This window comes from Hylobates moloch, unplaced genomic scaffold, assembly GCF_009828535.3.
Source record: "Hylobates moloch isolate HMO894 unplaced genomic scaffold, HMol_V3 SCAFFOLD_6, whole genome shotgun sequence".
NCBI lineage: Eukaryota > Metazoa > Chordata > Mammalia > Primates > Hylobatidae > Hylobates > Hylobates moloch.
This window is the reverse complement of record NW_026652281.1, coordinates 148,122,908-148,144,054: the sequence shown is the minus strand read 5'-3', so window position 1 is coordinate 148,144,054 and position 21,147 is coordinate 148,122,908. Positions and strand designations below refer to the sequence as shown.

At 36.3% G+C, this 21,147-nt stretch overlaps 1 protein-coding gene across 7 annotated transcripts in view; it reads right to left on the bottom strand.

The window, feature by feature from the left end:
- Positions 1-21,147, bottom strand: part of RANBP17 (RAN binding protein 17) — a 447,403-nt gene that overhangs the window by 323,539 nt on the left and 102,717 nt on the right. For all 7 annotated transcript variants that reach the window (XM_032158613.2, XM_058440137.1, XM_058440138.1 and 4 more), the window contains one exon: positions 19,219-19,354. In XM_032158613.2, the coding sequence (XP_032014504.1) occupies positions 19,219-19,354 (136 nt within the window). The remainder of the gene's footprint in view (positions 1-19,218; positions 19,355-21,147) is intronic.

The following is a 21,147-nucleotide window of genomic DNA, read 5'->3' as shown; positions in this document are numbered from 1 at the left end:
ACCAATCAAGACAAAACTGATGGTTATGGTAGGGTAAGCTTGAATAAAGGGATGTAAGAACAAAGTTCAAAACTTCTAACTTTTGGTAGATATTCAGAAGCTAAGATGTGTGTGTGTCTGTGTGTGCATTTGTGTGTCTGTGTGTCCGTGTTTGTGTATGTGTGTGTCTGTGTGTTTGTATGTCTGTGTGTGGTTCTGTGTGTGTGCCTGTGTGTGTGTCTGTGTGTGTACATGTGTCTGTGTGTGTCTGTGTGTGCCTGTGTGTCTGTCTGTGTGTGTATATGTGTATGTGTCTGTCTGTGTATATGTCTGTGTGTGTCTTTGTGTGTGTGTCTGTGTGTATTTTAAAAGGACTCTTCCTTATCCATTTTTAAAACTTAAAAATCACATTTTAATTGGATTAAAAATTAAAATGGACCTTTTCTAATAGACATTTAGTATAAAAATATAATACTTAAAATTGTTATAAATAAACTAAGATAATTTATAATTAGAGTAAATGGTGACACACCAGGTAACAAGTAATGGATACAAAAATAAATAGGAAATACCGCAAAATTCTGATACAGTCTAAGAAATATTCTAAGGGTTTTAATGTTTTAAATTATACCCTAATAAATAGGTGATCATTTACATATATATTTAACTATTAGCTACACTTTTGTTTTTGTTTTTGTTTTTTGAGACAGGGTCTTACTGCCTCATCCAAGCTGGAATGCACTGGTGTGATCACAGCTCACTGCAGCCTGGAACTCCTGGACTCAAGTGATCTTCCATTTCAGCCTCATGAGTATCTGGGACTACAGGCGTGTGTCACCACACCCAGCTAATTTTTAAAATTTTTTGTAGAGACAGGGTCTCGCTATGTTGCACAGGCTGGTCTCAAACTTCTGGCCTTAAGCAATCCTCCTGCCTTATCTCCCAAAGCACTAGGATTACAGGGGTGAGCCACTGCGCCTGGCCTAAATACACTTTTGGTTAGAATATCTTATTCCATGAACATTCTGGAGTACTTTAATTATACATTACTAAACTCCTGGGTGGATTATTTATGTACCTCAGAATGAAACCATACACCTGGATGACAAACTGGTCAGGCGGTAGAGACCTGAATTTGCTACACCTTCTTGACTAGAATTCTGGTGCTCTAGACACAAGGTAGGCTGCAAGTGACTGCTATGTGTCTGCTTTCCCAGACTTCCCACTCTTAAAAAACTCCTTCCCTTACATCAATTATTTATTTATTCAGTATTTGCTGAGAATCTAATGTTAGGCTCTGCAATGGTCACTGGGAATACCACAAGCCTTAGCTATACTAACCTATCTGGATTTCTTCCAATGTAGAGCTTTAAGGCTTTGCACATTCTGCTTTTACCTCCTAGAACATGCATCCCACTTTCCTTCCTCTTCAGCAGCTTCAACTAATTCTTCTGGATGTCATTCAGGACTCTTCTCTCCCAGAAGCCTTTCTGATTCCCAAAATCTGGGTAAATACACTGTCCCCTGTTTCCAGGGCACCAAATACTTACCATTATTTTTTCATGCATAAAACTATACTGTAGTTGTCCAAATTTGTATTTCTACTAAAATTATACATATACATGATTTAAAAAGTAAAACAGTAATAAAAAACTGCCATCCTCTGACATACTCCTCTCCATATCTGATTCCAATACTCAAGTCAATCCACTTTCAACTCTTTCAGCTATTTCTTTTACTATTTTCATTCTTCTAAATAAACATGCAGACAGAGCTATTTCCTGATTTAAAAATTTTTCACATTATCTTTTGACTCCCTAACATATTTATGATAATGTATTCATTATTCATAACTAAGTTCCATGGTACTATGATTCAATTTCCTTTTGTGTACAAATGTTTAGTATGACTTCCTTTTCATTTACCTAAGTTTTCTGTGATTCTATTTATTACTAGTTGACCCTCAAACACTATTCCAGATCTGTAAAACTCAATTCCTCTCAACCTGGTCCAAGACAGCAAGTAATCTATCAGTTCTTTAAAGAAAAATAACAAAACAAAACACCTATGACCTCCCATCTGCTCCAGTTTGAACTGGTTGCTCTCAAGGCCTGAGGCACAGCTGTTATCCTAGAGCTTCCCTTAGACTCTCTCCTGTGTTTGATCCTCTGATTCTCAGATCCCATCTCTCCCCTCTTCCTCTTTTCTTGGTTTACTTTTTTAATTGAGTAGTATACAGTCTCCAGCAACTTCCTGGTAAAAGATATAAGAGAAGTAAAGTTTGAGGCTTTGTCTGAGTGAAAATGTCTTTATTCTATTTTCATACTTAAGTTTTACTGGATATACAATTTTAAGTTGAAATTCATTTTCTTTCTCAAAATTGGCAAGACAATGTTTCACTGTCTTCTATTTTAGTATTGCAATTGAGAAGACCAATATAATTTTCATTCTTAGTCCTTTGAATGTAACCCTTCTTCTCTCTGGAAGCTTTAAGGATCTCCTCGTTTTCCAATCCTGATGCTGTGAATTTCCAATACTATACCGTAATATGGATCTTCTTTCACTCACTTTGCTGGACCTCTGCGTAGTCCTTTTCAATATGGAACCTGTTATCTTTCACTACAAGAAAATTTCTAGTATTCTTTCTTTTTCTCTTACTGGAACTCCCATTAATCCAATGTTGGACCTCCTGGATTCTCTATTTTCTCTCCTATTGTCCAGTTTTATTTTAACTTTCTGTTTAGCATTCTAGGTGATATTGGCTACTTTATCTTCCAAACCTACTAAGTTTTAAGTTCTTCTATCATGTCTTAATTCCAAAGAGCTCTTCTCTGAATCATCTTTTAACAAAATCCTTTTAATGGTTTCAATATTAATTCTGTTTTCCTCCAATTTCCTATTTTCGGTTTGTTTTTCTCTTTGCTTTTCATATGAGGTTTTCTTCAAGAGGCTAGCTATTGTCAATTGTATTATCAGAATGAGTTACTCAAAAAAGAATAGGAGCTTTTTGTTCACAACAGGGCTTCTCATCCAGTAAACCTCACTGTAGGGTCATAAGCAGTTAGGCTGATTTTAAAATTGAGGATCCTATATATCTGTATCTGTAGGTCTCTCTCTTGAATAAGCTTCTTCATCACAAAAGCATTTCACTAATTTCCTGCTTTGGGGTTTTAACCCTAGCTAACAGTTCATGACAACTAAGAGTTGTAAAGTGTCTAGGAATATTTTTCAGTCCAATGTCTTATTCTTATGCCCTAGAACCTCCTGTTCAAACTTCCATAAAAAACTTCCTATCTCTTGCAAGAATTTGGGAGAGACAATCTCCAGTTGTGCTGGGGCAGGTAAGGGTTCTGGGAATATAATTAATCCTAATTAAATCAGTTATCCTATTTTTAGCCACACCCCAAACTGCAGCATTCAAAGGTATCTAGAGTCTCCAAGTTCTGAGCTTTTCCAGGGTTCTTAGTAGAAATCATCTAACTACTGGCTTTCTTCACTGCAGGAATTTAAGGTTAGACTCTCTCAGGTACATTAAGACAGATACCACTTATACATCTGGTTGCTAGTTTCAAGTCTCCTAACATACTGTATTAGTCTGTTTTCATGTTGCTGATAAAGACATACCTGAGACTGGGTAATTTATGAAAGAGGTTTATGGACTTACAGTTTCACATGGCTGGGGAGGCTTCACAATCATGGCACAAGGCAAAGAGCAGCAAGTCATGTCTTACATGGATAGTGGCAGGCAAAAAAAAAGAGAGCCTGTGCAGGAAAACTCCCCCTTATAATAACCATCAGATCTCATGAGACTTCCTATCACAAGAACAGCAGGGGAAAGACCTGCTCCCATGATTCAATTACCTCCCACCGGATCCCTCCCACAACAAATGAGAATTCAAGATGAGATTTGGGTGGGGACACAGCCAAACCATATCATTCCACTCTTGGCCCCTTCCAAATCTCATGTCCTCACATTTCAAAACCAATCATGCCTTCCCAACAGTCCCCCAAAGTCTTAACTCATTTCAGCATTAACTCAAAAGTCCATAGTCCATAGTCTCATCTGAGACAAGGCAAGTCCCTTCTGCCTATGAGCCTGTAAAATCAAAAGCAAGTTAGTTATTTCCTAGACAAAATGGGGGTATAGGCATTGGATAAATACAGCCATTCCAAATGGGAGACACTGGCCAAAACAAAGGGCATACAGGCCCCATGCAAGTTCGAAATCCAGCAGGGCAGTCAAATCTTAAAGCTCCAAAATGATCTCCTTTGACTCCATGTCTCACATCCAGGTCACGATGGTATAAGAGGTGGGTTCCCATGGTCTTGGGTAGCTCCGCTCCTGTGGCTTTGCAGGGTAGACTCCCCCTGACTGCTTTCACAGGCTGGCGTTGGCTTTTCCAGGTGAACAGTGTAAGCTGTCAGTGGATCTACCATTCTGGAGTCTGGAGAACAGTGGCCCTCTTCTCACAGCTCCACTAGACAATGCCCCAGTAGGGACTCTGTGTGGGGGCTCCAACCCCACATTTCTCTTCCGCACTGCCTTAGCAGAGGTTCCCTGTGAGGGACCCACTCCTATAGCAAACTTCTGCCTGGACATCCAAGCATTTCTATACAACCTCTGAAATCTGGGTGGAGGTTCCCAAACTCTAATTCCTGACTTCTGTGTATTTGCAGGCTCAACACCACATGGAAGCTGCCAAGGCTTGGGGCTTGCACCCTCTGAAGCCATGGCCTGAGCTCTATGTTGGCCCCTTTCAGCCACAGCTGGAGCAGCTGCAACACAGGGCACCAAGTTCCTAGGCTGCACACAGCATGGGGACCCTAGGCCCAGCTCATGAAACCATTTTTTCTTCCTAGGCCTCTGAGCCTGTGATGGGAGGGGCTCCCGCAAAGGTATTTGACATGCCCTGGGGACATTTTCTCCATTGTCTTGGGGATTAATATTCAGCTTCTCATTACTCATACAAATTTCTGCAGCCAGCTTGAATTTCTCCTCAGAAAATGAGATTTCCTTTTCTATTGCATTGTCAGGCTACAAATTTTCCAAACTTTCATGCTGTTTCCCTTTTAAAACTGAATGCTTTTAACAGCACCCAAGTCACCTCTTGAATGCTTTGCTGCTTAGAAATGTCTTCCACCAGATACCCTAAATTATCTCCCTCAAGTTCAAAGTTCCACAAATCTCTAGGGTAGGGTCAAAATTCTGCCAGTCTTGTTGTTAAAACATAGTAAGAGTCACCTTTGCTTCAGTTCCTCATCTCCATCTGAGATCACATCAGCCTGGATTTCACTGTCCATATCATTATCAGCATTTTGGTCAAAGCCATTCAACAAGTCTCTTGGAATATCCAAACTTTCCCACATTTTCCTGTCTTCTTCTGAGCTCTCCAAACTGTTCCAACCTCTGCCTGTTACCCAGTTCCAAAGCTGCTTCCACATTTTCTGGTATCTTTTCAGCAATGTCCCACTCCCAGTACCAATTTACTTTATTAGTCCATTTTCATGCTGCTGATAAAGACATACCTGAAACTGGGCAATTTACAAAAGAAAGATGCTTATTGGACTTACAGTTCCATATGGCTGGGGAGGTCTCACAATCATGGCAGAAGGCAAGGAGCAGCAAGTCACATCTTACATGGATGGCAGCAGGCAAATTAAGATAGCTTATGCAGGAAAAGTCCCCTTTATAATAACCATCAGATTTTGTTAGATTTAGTCACTACCATGAGAACAACATAGGAAAGACCTGTCCCATGATTCAATTACCTCTCACTGGGTCCCTCCCACAACACATGGGAAATCAAGGTGAGATTTGGGTGGGGACATAGCCAGACCATATCATTCTCTAATTTTTTCCTTGCAAATGTATTATCTTTTATTCCTCTACTCTCATTATGATACCGTTTCAAGGGGATAGGAGGGTAAATGTGAAATTTTAATTTGCTATATTTAACTAGAGTTCTTATAATTATTTCTTTTGCAAATTAAATATTTCAAATGTAGAGAAAGGCATAAAATATAGTAAACACCCATGCACACCCACCATGCAGACTAAGAAAATATTACAGATATGGTTGAACTATGCCTTTTGCTCTAATCCATTCCTCTTCTCAACCAGAGATAACCATTATCCTGAATTTAGTGTTTACTAATCCCATGCACATATTATTTTTACCATAGGTAGAATTCATGAGCATATAATTTTCTTAACATATTTGACATAGGAGTGTCATTTGTATCCTTGTATGGCTTTTTTCATACCATATTGCGGACGGTTTTATAGATTTATCCAAAAATAAATGTAGTTTTAGATCATTCATTTTCATCGTTATACAAAATCCCACTGTATGACTATAACATAATTCATCCATTCTTCTACTGATGGGCAAGTTTCCACTTTTTTACACAATTACATACCAGGCTTCTGTGAATAATCTTTTGTAAAAAAAAAAAATTAATTGAGGCATAATATGAAGTGAATAAATCATAATATCAGCTCAGTGTGTATTTATATATGTATATACTCATGTAAACCCCATCAAAATAAAACATTTCAAGGTCCCCAGAAGGCTCCCTTGGTTCACTTTCCCAGTCAAAATACTCTCCCTACCCAAAGGTAACCACCATTCTGACTTCCATCACCATAAATTAGTTTTGACTGTTACAGAAATTGGTAAGTGGAATAATAAAATATGTACACTTTTGATCTTTTTCATTCTTCATCATAGCTGAAGTGATTATTGTAAAATCATCATAAATTCATCCAAATTTTTGCATGTAGTTTTTCTTTTTTTAAATCATTGTATAGTATTACAGTGTATGAGTATACACTGATTTATTTATCCATTTGACTGCTGACAAGACACTTGGGTTGTTTCCAGTTCTTGGATATTATAAATAAAGTTGCTATAAATATTCTTGCACATTGCATTTGGCAAACATATAAATTCATTTCTTCTGGGTAAATAAGAGTAGAGCTGATGAGTCATAAGGTAGACTATATTTAGCTTTAGTACATCACCAAACAGTTTTCCAAAATGATTTTATTAATTTACACTGCCACCAGCAACAAACGTTATCATGTGTTCCACTCCATCATCAAGGTTTGGTTTTATCAGTTTTTAAAATTTTTAGCCATTTTGTCAGATGTGCAGTGATATTTCACTTAGGTATTAATTAGTATTTCTCTGATGATGACTAATGATACTGAACATCTTTTTATATGCATATTGGCCATTTAGATACCTTTTTCCAGTGCTTGTTGAAATCTTTTGCCCATTTTAAAAGTGGGTTTTTTGGTCTGTTTTTTGGTAACAAGTTGACATATTCACCTACTATATAATTCACACACTTAACGTGCACAATGTTTTTTTCTATGGATATGTGCAGCCATCACCACAATCAATTTCAGAATATTTCAACACCACAAAGGTATTTCATACCTTTTGTCCATGACTACCCAATCTCCAACAACCCCAGCCCTAGGCACCCAATAATCTACTTTCTGTTTCTATGGATTTGCCTATTCCAGACATTTCAAACCATTGGAATCATGTGGTATTTGTTTTTTTTTGTGGCTGGCTTATTTGACTTAGCATAATGTTTTCAATTATCATACTTGCTGTAGCATCTATCAGTACTCAATTCCTTTTTATGGCTGAATAACATTCCATTTGGGGAAATACCAAATTTTATATATCCATTCATCAGCTAATAGACATGCAATTTTTTTTTCCACTTTGTGGCTATTGGGAATAATGCTTCTGTGAACATGTGTGCAAATGTTTATGTAGAGTGTAGTTTCCATTTTCTTGGATATATACATAAGAGTAGAAATACTGAATCATGGTAACTCTATGTTTAACCTTTTGAAGAACTGCCAGACTGTTTTTCAAATTGGTTGCAATATTTTACATTCCTTGCAACAGTATATGAAGATTTCTATTTCTCCACATTCTCACTCACATTTATTATTATCTTTTTTTTATCATATTCATCCTAGTGAGTGTAAAGTGGTTATCTATTTCTGGCACTGACATGAATTTCTACAATAAATAATAATGCTGAAGATCTTTCCATGTCCTTGTTGGCCATTCATAGATTTTCTTTGGAGTAATGTCTGTTTAGATCTTTTGCCCATTTAAAAAACTGGGTTATTTATCTTTTTATTATTGAGTTATAAGAATTCTTTATAGATTCTAGATGCAAGACCTTTATCAAATATATGATATGCAAATATCTTCTCCCATTTTTGTAGGTTGCGCTTTCATTTTCTTGATGATGTCCTCTGAAGTAAAAAAGTTTTTAAATGATGAAGTCCAGTGTATCTTTTTCTTTAGCTGCTTGAGCTTTTGATGTCATAGCTAAGAAACCATTGTCCAAAGTCATAAAGACTTACTTCTATGTTTTAAGCATTTTATATTTTTCTCACATTTAGATCTGATTCATTTTGAGTTAACATTTGTGTATGGTGTGAGAGAGGGGACTAACTTCATTCTTTTGAACGTGAATATCCAGTTGTACCAGCACCGTTTGTTGAAAACTATTCTTTCACTACTGAGTTATATTGATGCCCTTGTCAAAAAATCACCTGACTACAAATGTGAAGGTTTTTACCTGGACTCTCCTTTCTATTTCATTCATTTATATGTATATTCTTACCACACTGTCTTACTATAATTACTATAACTTAATATTATTGTAAGTAACAACTTATTGCTGCTTTGTAGCAAGTTTTGAAATTGGAAAGTGTAAGTATTCCAACTTTGTTCTTGGCCAAGATTGTTTTGGCTATTCTGTGTTCTTTAAATTTCACATGAATTTAAGGATAAGCTTGTCAATTCCTGCAAAGACAACAGCTAAGATTTTGGTAGAGATTGTGTTAAACCTATAGATCAATTTGAAGAGCACTGCTATCTTAACAATATTAAGTCTTGTAATCCATGACCATGAGATATCTTTCCAGTTATTACATCCCCTTTGTTTCAACAACGTTTTATGATTTTCAGATTATAAGTTTTACACTTCTTTTGTTAAATTTATTCCTATTTAATTCTTTCTGATTCTATTATAAATGGAATGTTTTGTTCATTTTGTTTTTGGGTTGTTTATTCCAAGTGCACAGAAATTCAGTCGAGTTTTTGTATTAATCTTATAATCCTGCAAGCTTACTGATGTTATTAGTTCTAACAGTTTTTCAGTGGATCCTTAGGGATTTCCTATACATAAGACCACGTCATCTGCAATTACAGCTGTAATCCCTTTATTCCTAGATTCCTTTTTTTTTAAAATCTGGATGCCTTTTTTTTTTTTTGCCTATTTATCTCGCTAGAACCCCTAGTACAACATTTAATAGAAGAGAAAGGAGTAGCCATCCTTGTCTTACTCTCGATCATAAGAGAAAGCACTTATAAGATGTTGGAATCCATTTTGTTTGTTTTTTTGTTTTTTAGCTTTTACATCTATATTAAGACCCTAGTACTATTCAAAGAACAGAGAGAAAAAGAATAAGAAACAAATAGAGCTGCAGAAAAAATGCAGGAAATTCGTATGTTAAAATCTAATTTCCAATGTGATGGTTTTAAGAGAGAGGGCCTTTGGGAGAGAATTATAAGGGGGATTAGTGCCCTTATAAAAGATGCCCTTATAAAAGTGGCAAAGAACCTAGCTGAATTATTGTTTGTGTCCTACTGTTTTGTAAAAAAGAATTTGTAAGGAATGACATAGAATATTTGGCTGAATACATTTCTTTCTTTTATTTTTTGAGACGGGAGTCTTGCTCTGTCACCCAGGCTGGAGCGCAGTGGAGCGATCTCGGCTCACTGCAACCTCTGCCTCCCAGGTTCATGCAATTCTGTCTCAGCCTCCAGAGTAGTTGAGATTACAGGCGCATGCCACCACGCCTGGCTAAATTTTGTATTTTTGGTAGAGACAGGGTTTCACCATATTGGTAAGGCTGGTCTTGAACTCCTGACCTCAGGTGATCTACCCACCTTGGCCTCCCAAAGTGCTGGGATTACAGGTGTGAGCCACCATGCCCAGCTGGCTGAATAAATTTCTAAACAAAATAATGGCTTGGTTTCCCTTGAATGTTTATAATAATAAAATGTAAGAAGAAAAATGATTTAAAGACAAAATGGTCAACCAAAAGGAAAGAGAACTTAAAGGTTTGAAAAATTATCAGCCTTTCCATATTGTAAAAAATGAGAAAGTGTGTTCAGCAGAGAACACAAAAGGTGTGCCTGGACTGGCAGGGACAAGGAAAAAATGACCCTGAAAGTGTATCACAGATCCTTGGGGCTGTCTCCTATTCTGTCTCCCAGGCCCAGAGTGCAAGGGCCTGGAAGAATGATTTCAAAGGAAGGGCCACGGGTACTCACAGCACCCTAGCACTTGCTGCCTGGCCCTGCCTTAATACTCCACTCCCCATATTCTCACGCAGTACTCCTTGGCTGCCCCAGGTGCAGTTCCATAGGCCCAAGTGCAGCCTAGGCTAAAGTGATTACCCCTTCAGAGGGCACAGATAGTAAACACTGGTGGCATACATGCAGTACCACTTCCTCCAGCTTGCAAAATGCTCAAGCCATGGGGGTGTGGCCACCTCCATTTTCAAAAATAGAGCTGCCTGGAGCTTCAGGTGTACAACTCAGACAGAGGGTTGCTGTGAGGACAGGGCCACCAGAGAAAGTCCCCACTATGGCAATGCCTAGAGGAGTCATGGGGGCAGAGTCATTCATCTCTGGAACTCTAGACTAAAAGACCCACTGGCATGTGATTCCATCCTGGGAGAGCAGCAGGCACCCAACTTCAACATATGAGAACTCTACCACCTAGAGCCTTGGGAGCCTAATCCCTACCCCAGTGTGTTCAGAAGGTAGGATGTTAAGTCAAAGAAGATTATTCTGGAGCCTGAAGATTTAATGTCGCCTTATTAAGTCTTGGACCTGTTTGAGACCTGTCATTTCTTCCTTCATTCCTGTTTCTCCCTTGTGGAATGGCAAGGTCTATCCTGTGCCTGTCCCACCATTGTATTTTGGAAGCATATGACGTCATCTAGGCTCACAGCTAGAGGGGTAATTTGGCTCCGAATGAATCACTGTGGAGTCTCAACCATATCTCATTTAGATGATATTTACATGAGACTATAGGCTTCAGACTTTGGAGCTGATCGTAGGATAAACTAAGACTTTGGGGACTAAACTAGAATGGAATGGTGTGTTTTGCATATGAGAAGGACATGCACTTTGTGGGGCGAGAGTGTGAAATGCTATGGTCTGAATGTTTGTGTCCCTGACAAAATCATATGTTGAAATCTAATTCCCAGCATGATGACATTAAGAGGTAGGGCCTTTGGAGACTAAAATTAGGTCATGAGGGCAGAGCTCTCATGGATGAGACTAGTGTCCTCATAAGAGTTCTGAGAGAGTTTGTGTGCCCTTCCCACTATGTGAAAACACAGAGAGATGGCACCAACTATGAAAACAGAAAAGGGCTCCTACCAGACACAAAATCTGCCAGCCTTGATCTTGAACTTCTCAGGCTCTCAAACTGTGAGAAACAAATGTTTGTTGTTTATGGTATTTGTTAACAGCAGCCCAGAGGACTAAGACCATGTTTACTGGCCATTGTGATTTCTTCTTCTGTGAAGTGTTTATTCATGTATTTTGGCCATTTTACTACTAGGTAGCTTTTCTCTTATTTATTCACAGAAATTATATAACCAAATGTTGATTCTCTATAAGTTACATGTCTTAGGAATGTATTCCCACAGCTTTTATTACTTTGTCTATTGTGTCTTCTGATTCACAGGAGTTTTTACTTTTAATATGGGTAGAAGTTACCAACTTTTGAGTTTAGAGCTTAGCCTTTTTATGTCTTAAAAAATTCTTCCCTATCCCTAAATCATAATATTCTGCTTTTCTGTTCCATTGATCTATGTCTCTGTTGTGGTACCAGTACCATGCTGTTTTGGTTACTGTAGCCTTGCAGTATAGTTTGAAGTCAGGTAGCGTGATGCCTCCAGCTTTGTTCTTTTGGCTTAGGATTGACTTGGTGATGCGGGCTCTTTTTTCGTTCCATATGAACTTTAAAGTAGTTTTTTCCAATTCTGTGAAGAAAGTCATTGGTAGCTTGATGGGGATGGCATTGAATCTATAAATTACCTTGGGCAGTATGGCCATTTTCACCATATTGATTCTTCCAACCCATGAGCATGGAATGTTCTTCCATTTGTTTGTATCCTCTTTTATTTCATTGAGCAGTGGTTTGTAGTTCTCCTTGGAACAGAACAGAGCCCTCAGAAATGATGCCGCATAGCTACAACTATCTGATCTTTGACAAACCTGACAAAAACAAGAAATGGGGAAAGGATTCCCTATTTAATAAATAGTGCTGGGAAAACTGGCTAGCCATATGGAGAAAGCTGAAACTGGATCCCTTCCTTACACCTTATACAAAAATTAATTCAAGATGGATTAAAGACTTAAATGTTACACCTAAAACCATTAAAATCCTACAAGAAAACCTAGGCAATACCATTCAGGACATAGGCGTGGGCAAGGACTTCATGTCTAAAACACCAAAAGCAATGGCAACGAAAGCCAAAATTGACAAATGGGATCTCATTAAATTAAAGAGCTTCTGCACAGCAAAAGAAACTACCACCAGAGTGAACAGGCAACCTACAGAATGGGAGAAAATTTTTGCAACCTACTCATCTGACAAAGGGCTAATATCCAGAATCTACAATGAACTCAAACAAATTTACAAGAAAAAAACAAACAACCCCATCAAAAAGTGGGCAAAGGACATGAACAGACACTTCTCAAAAGAAGACATTTATGCAGCCAAAAAACACATGTAGAAATGCTCATCATCACTGGCCATCAGAGAAATGCAAGTCAAAACCACAGTGAGATACCATCTCACACCAGTTAGAATGGCCATCATTAAAAAAATCAGGAAACAACAGGTGCTGGAGAGGATGTGGAGAAATAGGAACACTTTTACACTGTTGGTGGGACTGTAAACTAGTTCAACCATTGTGGAAGTCAGTGTGGCGATTCCTCAGGGATCTAGAACTAGAAATACCATTTGACCCAGCCATCCCGTTACTGGGTATATACCCAAAGGACTATAAATCATGCTGCTATAAAGACACATGCACACGTTTGTTTATTGCGGCACTATTCACAATAGCAAAGAGTTGGAACCAACCCAAATGTCCAACAACCATAGACTGGATTAAGAAAATGTGGCACATATACACCATGGAATACTATGCAGCCATAAAAAATGATGAGTTCGTGTCCTTTGTAGGGACATGGATGAAACTGGAAAACATCATTCTCAGTAAACTATCGCAAGGACAAAAAACCAAACACCGCATGTTCTCACTCATAGGTGGGAACTGAACAATGAGAACTCATGGACACAGGAAAGGGAACATCACACTCCGGGGACTGTGGTGGGGTTGGGGGAGGGAGGAGGGCCAGCATTAGGAGATATACCTAATGCTAAATGACGAGTTAATGGGTGCAGCAAAACAACATGGCACATGGATACATATGTAGCAAACCTGCACATTGTGCACATGTACCCTAAAACCTAAAGATAATAAAAAAAAAAAAAGAGAGGAAAATGTAATATACTAAAAACATGGTTTTAATTTTCCTTTACTGAACTCTTTAAGGGAATCATTTATGGAAATCTTTTTTTAAAAAAATAGTATATTTGCAAATAAAAATCAGTGCTCAGATTCTCATAAAAAAAATTCTGCTTTTCATATTTAGAGTCTGTCTTCTACTAGAAATGGACTTTTGCATGATATGAAGTCATAATCCAAATTTTCACATACAGATAACCAAAAATCCCAGCAGGACGTATTTAATAGTCTGGTCTTCATTTCATCATATGCTGTTTAAATGCATATATGAATCAATTTTATAATTTTTTTCCTTATTTGCCCATGTTCCCTTTAACTAAAAACTCACAGGGGAGATGGATGATCCTATTCACTTTTGCATCCCTGGCATTAATACATAGTGGTTACTTATCAATAGTCACTGAGTAATGAACAGGAATAAACCAAAGGAAAAAAGGCAGCAGCACATATGAATCATGTCATAAAGTGGAATGAAAAGAAATGATTCAAAGGTAAGCAAAGTTTCATCATAAGCAAGAATTCATTTTATAAGTAACGAGAAACCAATAAAAAAATTTAAGCAGAAAAATTGCACAGGAAAAATTTTTCTTAAAGACTGGCAAAACTTAAAAGTCTGACAAAAGCACATATAATGACAATAGAAACAGACACCTATTCTGCTGGGGGAGAGGAAATAAACTGTTATAACACTTAGGAAGGCAACCTAATAATATCTAATAAAGCTTAAGATATGTACATTTTACAGCCCAGCAATTCTACTATTTATCTTCACAAAACTCTTACATATGCATGAGGAGGCAGATACAAGAATATTTACTGCAGTATTGATTGTAAAAATTGAAAATCTGGAAACGATCTAACATATCAACAATAAAATGAATGTATAATGGCAGAATAATACACTCTAATACCACTCAATAATTAAAATAATTAGAACTATACGTGTCATCATGAATAAATCTCAAAAATAGTGATCAAAAAAGATGAATTCTGGCCAGATGTGGTGGCTCATGCCTGTAATCCCAATACTTAGGGAGGCTAAGGTGGGTGGATCACCTGAGGTCAGGAGTTCGAAACCAGCCTGGCCAACATGGTGAAACCTCATCTCTACTAAAAATACAAAAAAATTAGCCAGGCGTGGTGGCGCATGCCTGTAATCCCAGCTACTTGGGAGGCTGAGGCAGGAAAACCACTTGAACCTGGGAGGCGGAGGTTGCAGTGAGTCAAGATGGCGCCATTGCACTGCAGTCTGGACAACAAGAGTGAAACTCCACCTCAAAAAAAAAAAAAAAAAAAAATCCTAAAGATCCAAAACTGCATATACTTTTGTATAAAGTTAATAGTGCTTTGTTTTGTTTATAAATACACAGAAATGTAGAAAACGTACAAAATCATGGATGAGAATAATACTAAATTTAGGACAGTGGTTACTTTGGGGCAAGAAGCTAGAGAAGTGAAATCAGAGCAGCAACAGGATTATTCATGTTTAACTCAAAAATATACAGATCTGAAGCAAATATAGCAAAGCATTAAGACTTGACAAAACTGAATGATGGGCATATGAGTGTTCATTACATTATTCTCTTTAGTTTTCTAATAAAAAATACTCTGGTGGCCGTATGGAAAATAGGCTAGAGTGGGGAGAAGCAAAATCGAAACAAAGAGGGCAAGTAGAATACTTTTGAAATTCCATGGGAAATGACAAGCAGTGAGAATGAGGCTAAACAGAAAGGGGCAGAAGAAAGGAGTACACCTGAGAGATACTCCAAAAGTAAAATTCACAGGATTAGGTGACAGATGGGATACAAGAGGTACAAAAAGGAAATTCAATGTCATTCTTCTTTAAAATATGGGAAGTAGGAAGAGAGAGTTCTAAAAGATAGTGAGTTCCTTTTTGGAAATAAGTTTGAAGGGCTCATTCAACATCCCAGTGGAAAGATCCAATAGAAAGGAGGCAATATACCAAAGTGGTCAGCAGCTCAGGCTCTGCAATCAGGTGCCTAGGGTTCAAATCCAGGTTGAACCACTTAAACACATTAGTTAACCACTCTAAACCTCAATTTCCATGTCTACAGAAAGAGAGGATGCTAACAAAATCGCTATTTTCATAGCATTTTTGTGAGAATGAAATTATATAATGCCTTTCAAGTTCTGAGCAAAGTATCTGACACAGACTTATTGCTCAATAAATGCCTATGGCTATTATTTACAACATTCTTTCTCAGGTATAGGACTTCTACCACATACATCACTTAGGACGCTTTAGTAATTCCACCTTGGTTCCTAAAGAACTTATTTCTATAAATTATATTCTGTTGTCTATACAGGCCTTTATAAAATGTTCATGATGCTTAATATTATACCTTATTTATAACTGCTGAATAATTTCACTCAAGTCAGCATCATTTTCCAACTCAAGAATATATCCTTTATTATCTGAAAGTATTATACATGAGATCTAGGCTGAATTCCTATAGAATTCTACTAAATACACACATTCAACAGTAAGTTGAAAGCATACAAACAATACATAAATGCCAGGCTCTTTCAGATAACAATAAACAAGGCAGAAATAGTACTAACCAAAATTATAGTCTATTCACTAACAAGTAATTACAAAGCAATGTAATAAATATTAAAACAGCGAACAAATGGGTGCTACAGAACACAGACAAAAAGAACACTCTCAGAATTTGAGAGTTAAAAAGGGGATCCTGAAGGATGGGGTCTCTGATGACAATAAGTAGTTGGCAGAATAAGGCAGAGAAGTGAAAGCTGGATTAAAAAAAAATAGTGTCTTCTATTCACAATAGCAAAGAGTTGGAACCAACCCAAATGTCCAACAACGATAGACTGGATTAAGAAAATGTGGCACATATACACCATGGAATACTATGCAGCCATAAAAAAGGATGAGTTCATGTCCTTTGTAGGGACATGGATGAAACTGGAAAACATCATTCTCAGTAAACTATCGCAAGGACAAAAAACCAAACACCGCATGTTCTCACTCATAGGTGGGAATTGAACAATGAGAAGTCATGGACACAGGAAGGGGAACATCACACTCCAGGGACTGTTGTGGGGTTGGGGGAGGAGGGAGGGACAGCATTAGGAGATATACCTAATGCTAAATGACGAGTTAATGGGTGCAGGAAATCAACATGGCACATGGATACATATGTAAGAAACCTGCACATTGTGCACATGTACCCTAAAACCTAAAGTATAATAAATAAAATAAAATAAAATAAAATAAACAGAAAAAAAAGAAAAAAAAATAGTGTCTTAACCCATTTATGCCTGAGGTTGGAATTTTTTGAATTTTTGCCAATCAGACCTTGGTGATGACCTTGAGCAGTAGGATATAAATAACTCCCGCATGCTTAGCATTCCAATAATGGAACACTAGGCACAATTAGGCAGGAAGAACATCTTCTTCTAATATCTGGAATTAACAGAGAGCACAGACTGCTGAAGAACCTGAAATAAGTTTACCAGATACAAAGTATGCAGTGCAAATATGGTGTACTGAAGTATGAAGCTGGTGACATATGCAGAAAAGAGACTGGGAAGAACCTTGAAGTCATATTCTATACGACACAATTAAATGAGACTGCTTAAAAGTGCTTAGCACAGTTCCTGGTACAAAATAAGCACACATTAATTGTTAAACATTCATTTGCTATTATCTAGTACTCTCCCACTTTTCCAATACACCCACCAAGAAATATGTTCCACCCACTCTTCCTTACATAGTTGGTTGCTAAAACAATTGTATATATAGTACTTATGAAATGTCTCAGAGAGTCTGTTCTTTCATTAGTAAAATGAGGACATTAATACCAATCTTGCAAGCCTACTGTAAGGAATAAAGCGTGAAGAGTTCGAGGAGAGTGACGGGACACATAATTGAGGACTTCCGAAAATGATTTCTATTAAGACAGATGGGCAGGTAAGTCAGAGAAACCAAAAAGTAGGAAGATTTAGTTTCACTCTGGGGTTATGCAATAGAAATGCCTTAGAAATTTTGTCACCTTAGGACTAACTTTCTTTAATAGGGTAAGATACACACACCAACAATGTTAAAGTTACAATAAAGGAGTCAATACCATTCTGATGACGTTTACTTCTTCTTAAAGTGCAAGCTTTTTCAAAAACGAAAAACTAATCTGTAATTCGCTTTTTTTCACAATTACCTTATATTAAAAGTTTTGAAACAAAATTTGAAATCCCATAGCCCTAAAACAACTAGTCTCATTTTACATATTTCCTCCTAGGTGCCTTCAAAACAATAATTAGAAGGCTTTTCTACTCCATATTATACTGTTTTGATTTAAGACCTACACCAAATAGATATTGTATTAGCAATATTTTGAGAGTAACCCTTTTGCAAAAGCAAAGATACTCTCTGGACATATTAAATAAGAAAATTTATCATCATTTGATTTATATTCAATCTTCAAGTATCACATCTGGGATTATTAAAAAGGCACCCTGTTATATAAATTTTATAGTATGTAATTATTGTCTGATTCTAAGTTGTCTTACTGACAACCTAAAACATTTATTTCTAGCTACTCTTTTTCTTCCAAATGGTGTCATTTGGTGGCAGCTAAATTCTAAGAGAATTTTATTGATATTAATCCTAAATGACAATATCATAATATATTTGAGAAAGAAATGATCAAATGGCATCATTTCCTTAAAAAAGTAAAGAATATTTTACCTGAAATAAACTAAAGGATAATCTTAAAATCAAACAAAATATTTTTTTCACACTACTACACAATTATTATTATCGAAAATCCTAAGTAAACCGAAGGTTAAATTTCCTAAAACAGCTAAAATGAGTATAAAAAGTTTATTTTAGAATTTTCAAATAAAAAATCCTATAACATTACTAAAACAAACTGTAAGTTCAAAAGAAATGAGAATATCCTTAGAACTTCTTATGGAGAAGATTTTACTCAGTGTCAGTATCTAATGCTACTAAATATCTGCTTAGGGTTCACATAAATGCCCTTAATAATCTTTCATTATACTTTCAGGTCAAGTCATCTTAACTTGCTGATGCTAAACATTCAATTATACTATGAGTATTCCTAACATTAAGGTTATTTGCAGTCTCTTAAGGACACATCTAATCTTCCTAGTCCTCGTTATTTAATCATGTACAAATGCCAAGAAATTAGTGAAATATACTGGAAGCCACATAAATAAATAAGTGTCCAAAAAACCCCGGAACTACTAAAAAAGCAAATCTCATGCTTTCAGTCTTGAAATACAATAAGGCAAAATTGATTAGTGTTTAAAATAATCTCAACTATTTAGTGACCATCCATGTAAAACATATTCACTACCTCTCTGCCAGTCAATCTTTAAAGAAAACGGTAAACTAGGTATAAAACAAGCAACTTAATTTTACATTGCACTTCAACACCAGTTCATCAACTGATTAATCAATTACACGTCTTATGTAGAAATTTCCCAAATATATCATTCAGTTATATATGTACATCTTTCTTCATCTCCAATAACATGTTTTAAACTCTCTAGTAGTAAAAACCTACCTTTGAGGTTCTTTGAAGTTGATCACCAACATATGTTTTACGAAACTGATCCAAGAACCACAGAATTGCAAGCTCTATTTTCTCATTAGAACATCGAGGCAATCCGGTGTCCATTAAAGATATAAGCTGAAAAACTCTTCATGAAGGGAAAATAAAAAAAAAAGCTTCAGTACAAAACCTTAGAGAAACAACATTAAAATATTTACCATAAATGTAATATAACATATAATCACTGTAAAAAGTGGGAAAATACAAAAACATATAAAGAAAATATTTTTTGAATCATCTGATATCCTACTACTGAGAGATATTACAACTTGGTCTAATTCCTTTTAGCCTTTTTTTCCTAAGACATACACATACATGCATATAGATGCAAAACTCTGTATGTATATACAGATATTATTTTACTAAAAACTGATAAATGCATGGCATACACATAAAAAACCCTATACATAGATATAAATTTTTAGTAAAAGAAGAATGATATCAAGTATGCAGTCTTGTATTTCACCTTTTTACTTAATCTTATATTTCTAAATAATTAAATATCTTGCGGTCATGACTCAAAGTTCAAAAAAATATCAAGAGGTACATCTATCAAAAGTTATATCCCGCCCTTAATGAATAATAAAATTTTACCCTAAATAAACTACAAGGTGATCTTAACAAAATCAAATATTCCCAACAGCAGTTAAACTATTAAGAGAAAATCATAACTTTTCTATTTATTATTATTCAAAACTATTATTAGAAAATTATAAATGAACTGAAGATTATGTTAAATTTCCTACAGAAAAAGCTTAATTCAATATAATGAAAAACTTAGTGCAGAACCTCAAAAAAAATCCTTCAATATTATCTATTTTCATTAAAATTTTCTGGTGGATGACCGCCAAGTACCTTGTGCTAACAAAATCAATATAATATAATAATTTTTCGAGACAGAAGTAGAGGTTGTTGAGGAAGCAGTACCCTTTTCTAATTTGCACAAAGGCAGCTCTGCCTAGCCCTGAGCCATCCAGTTTCTTCCATATATGCACACATGAACATATATAGACAAGTTATTAATAGTTTATATGTCCTTCCAGAGAATGTTTTATGTATGTACAGGCAAATATGACTACAGATTCTCCTCTGAACCCTTCTGAACACACAGAACATATTATCCACATGGTTCTAAGCTTAGCTTTTTCCATTTAACAATCAATCTCAGAGCTCTTTACATATCAGACATAAGGAGGTTCCTCATTCTCTACTGAAGCTGCTTAACATTCCATTATACGAATACACCACAATATTTTCAAACATTCCCCTACTGATGGACACTAAGGTTGTTTATAATTTTTTGCTGTTACAAAATGCTGAAATTAACAATCTTGCATATGTCATTTCACACATGTCCATCTATAACATACATTTAAAAAAGTCAAGCTACTCACTCGAACAGCATAAATTATTATAATTTTGATAGCTATTACCAAAGTGCACTCCATAAAAATTGAAATAATTTATACTCTTACCATCACTCCATAAAAGTGTCTATATACACACAGACAAGGTAATTCAGGATGACAGAAAATTAGAATTTCTGGAAAGTTGAAAAATGGCATCTCAGTGTATTTTAATTTGTATAGCTCTTACGTATGCGAGGTTAAAATTTTTCCATGTCATTTTCTGTGACCTGTTTGCTCATATCCTTTGCTGATTGTTTTTCTATTTGGTTGTCTTTTAATTACTGAGTTTTACAAATTATTTATATGTCAGAGGGTTGACCCCTTTGTCTATAATTGAACTGTAAACAATTTTGTATTTCATTTGTCTCTTGACTTTATGACAAGGGTCCCCAAACCCTGGGCTGCAGACCGGTACTAGTCTGTGGCCTGTTAGGAACCAGGCTGCACAGCAGGAAGTGGGCAATGAGCAAGC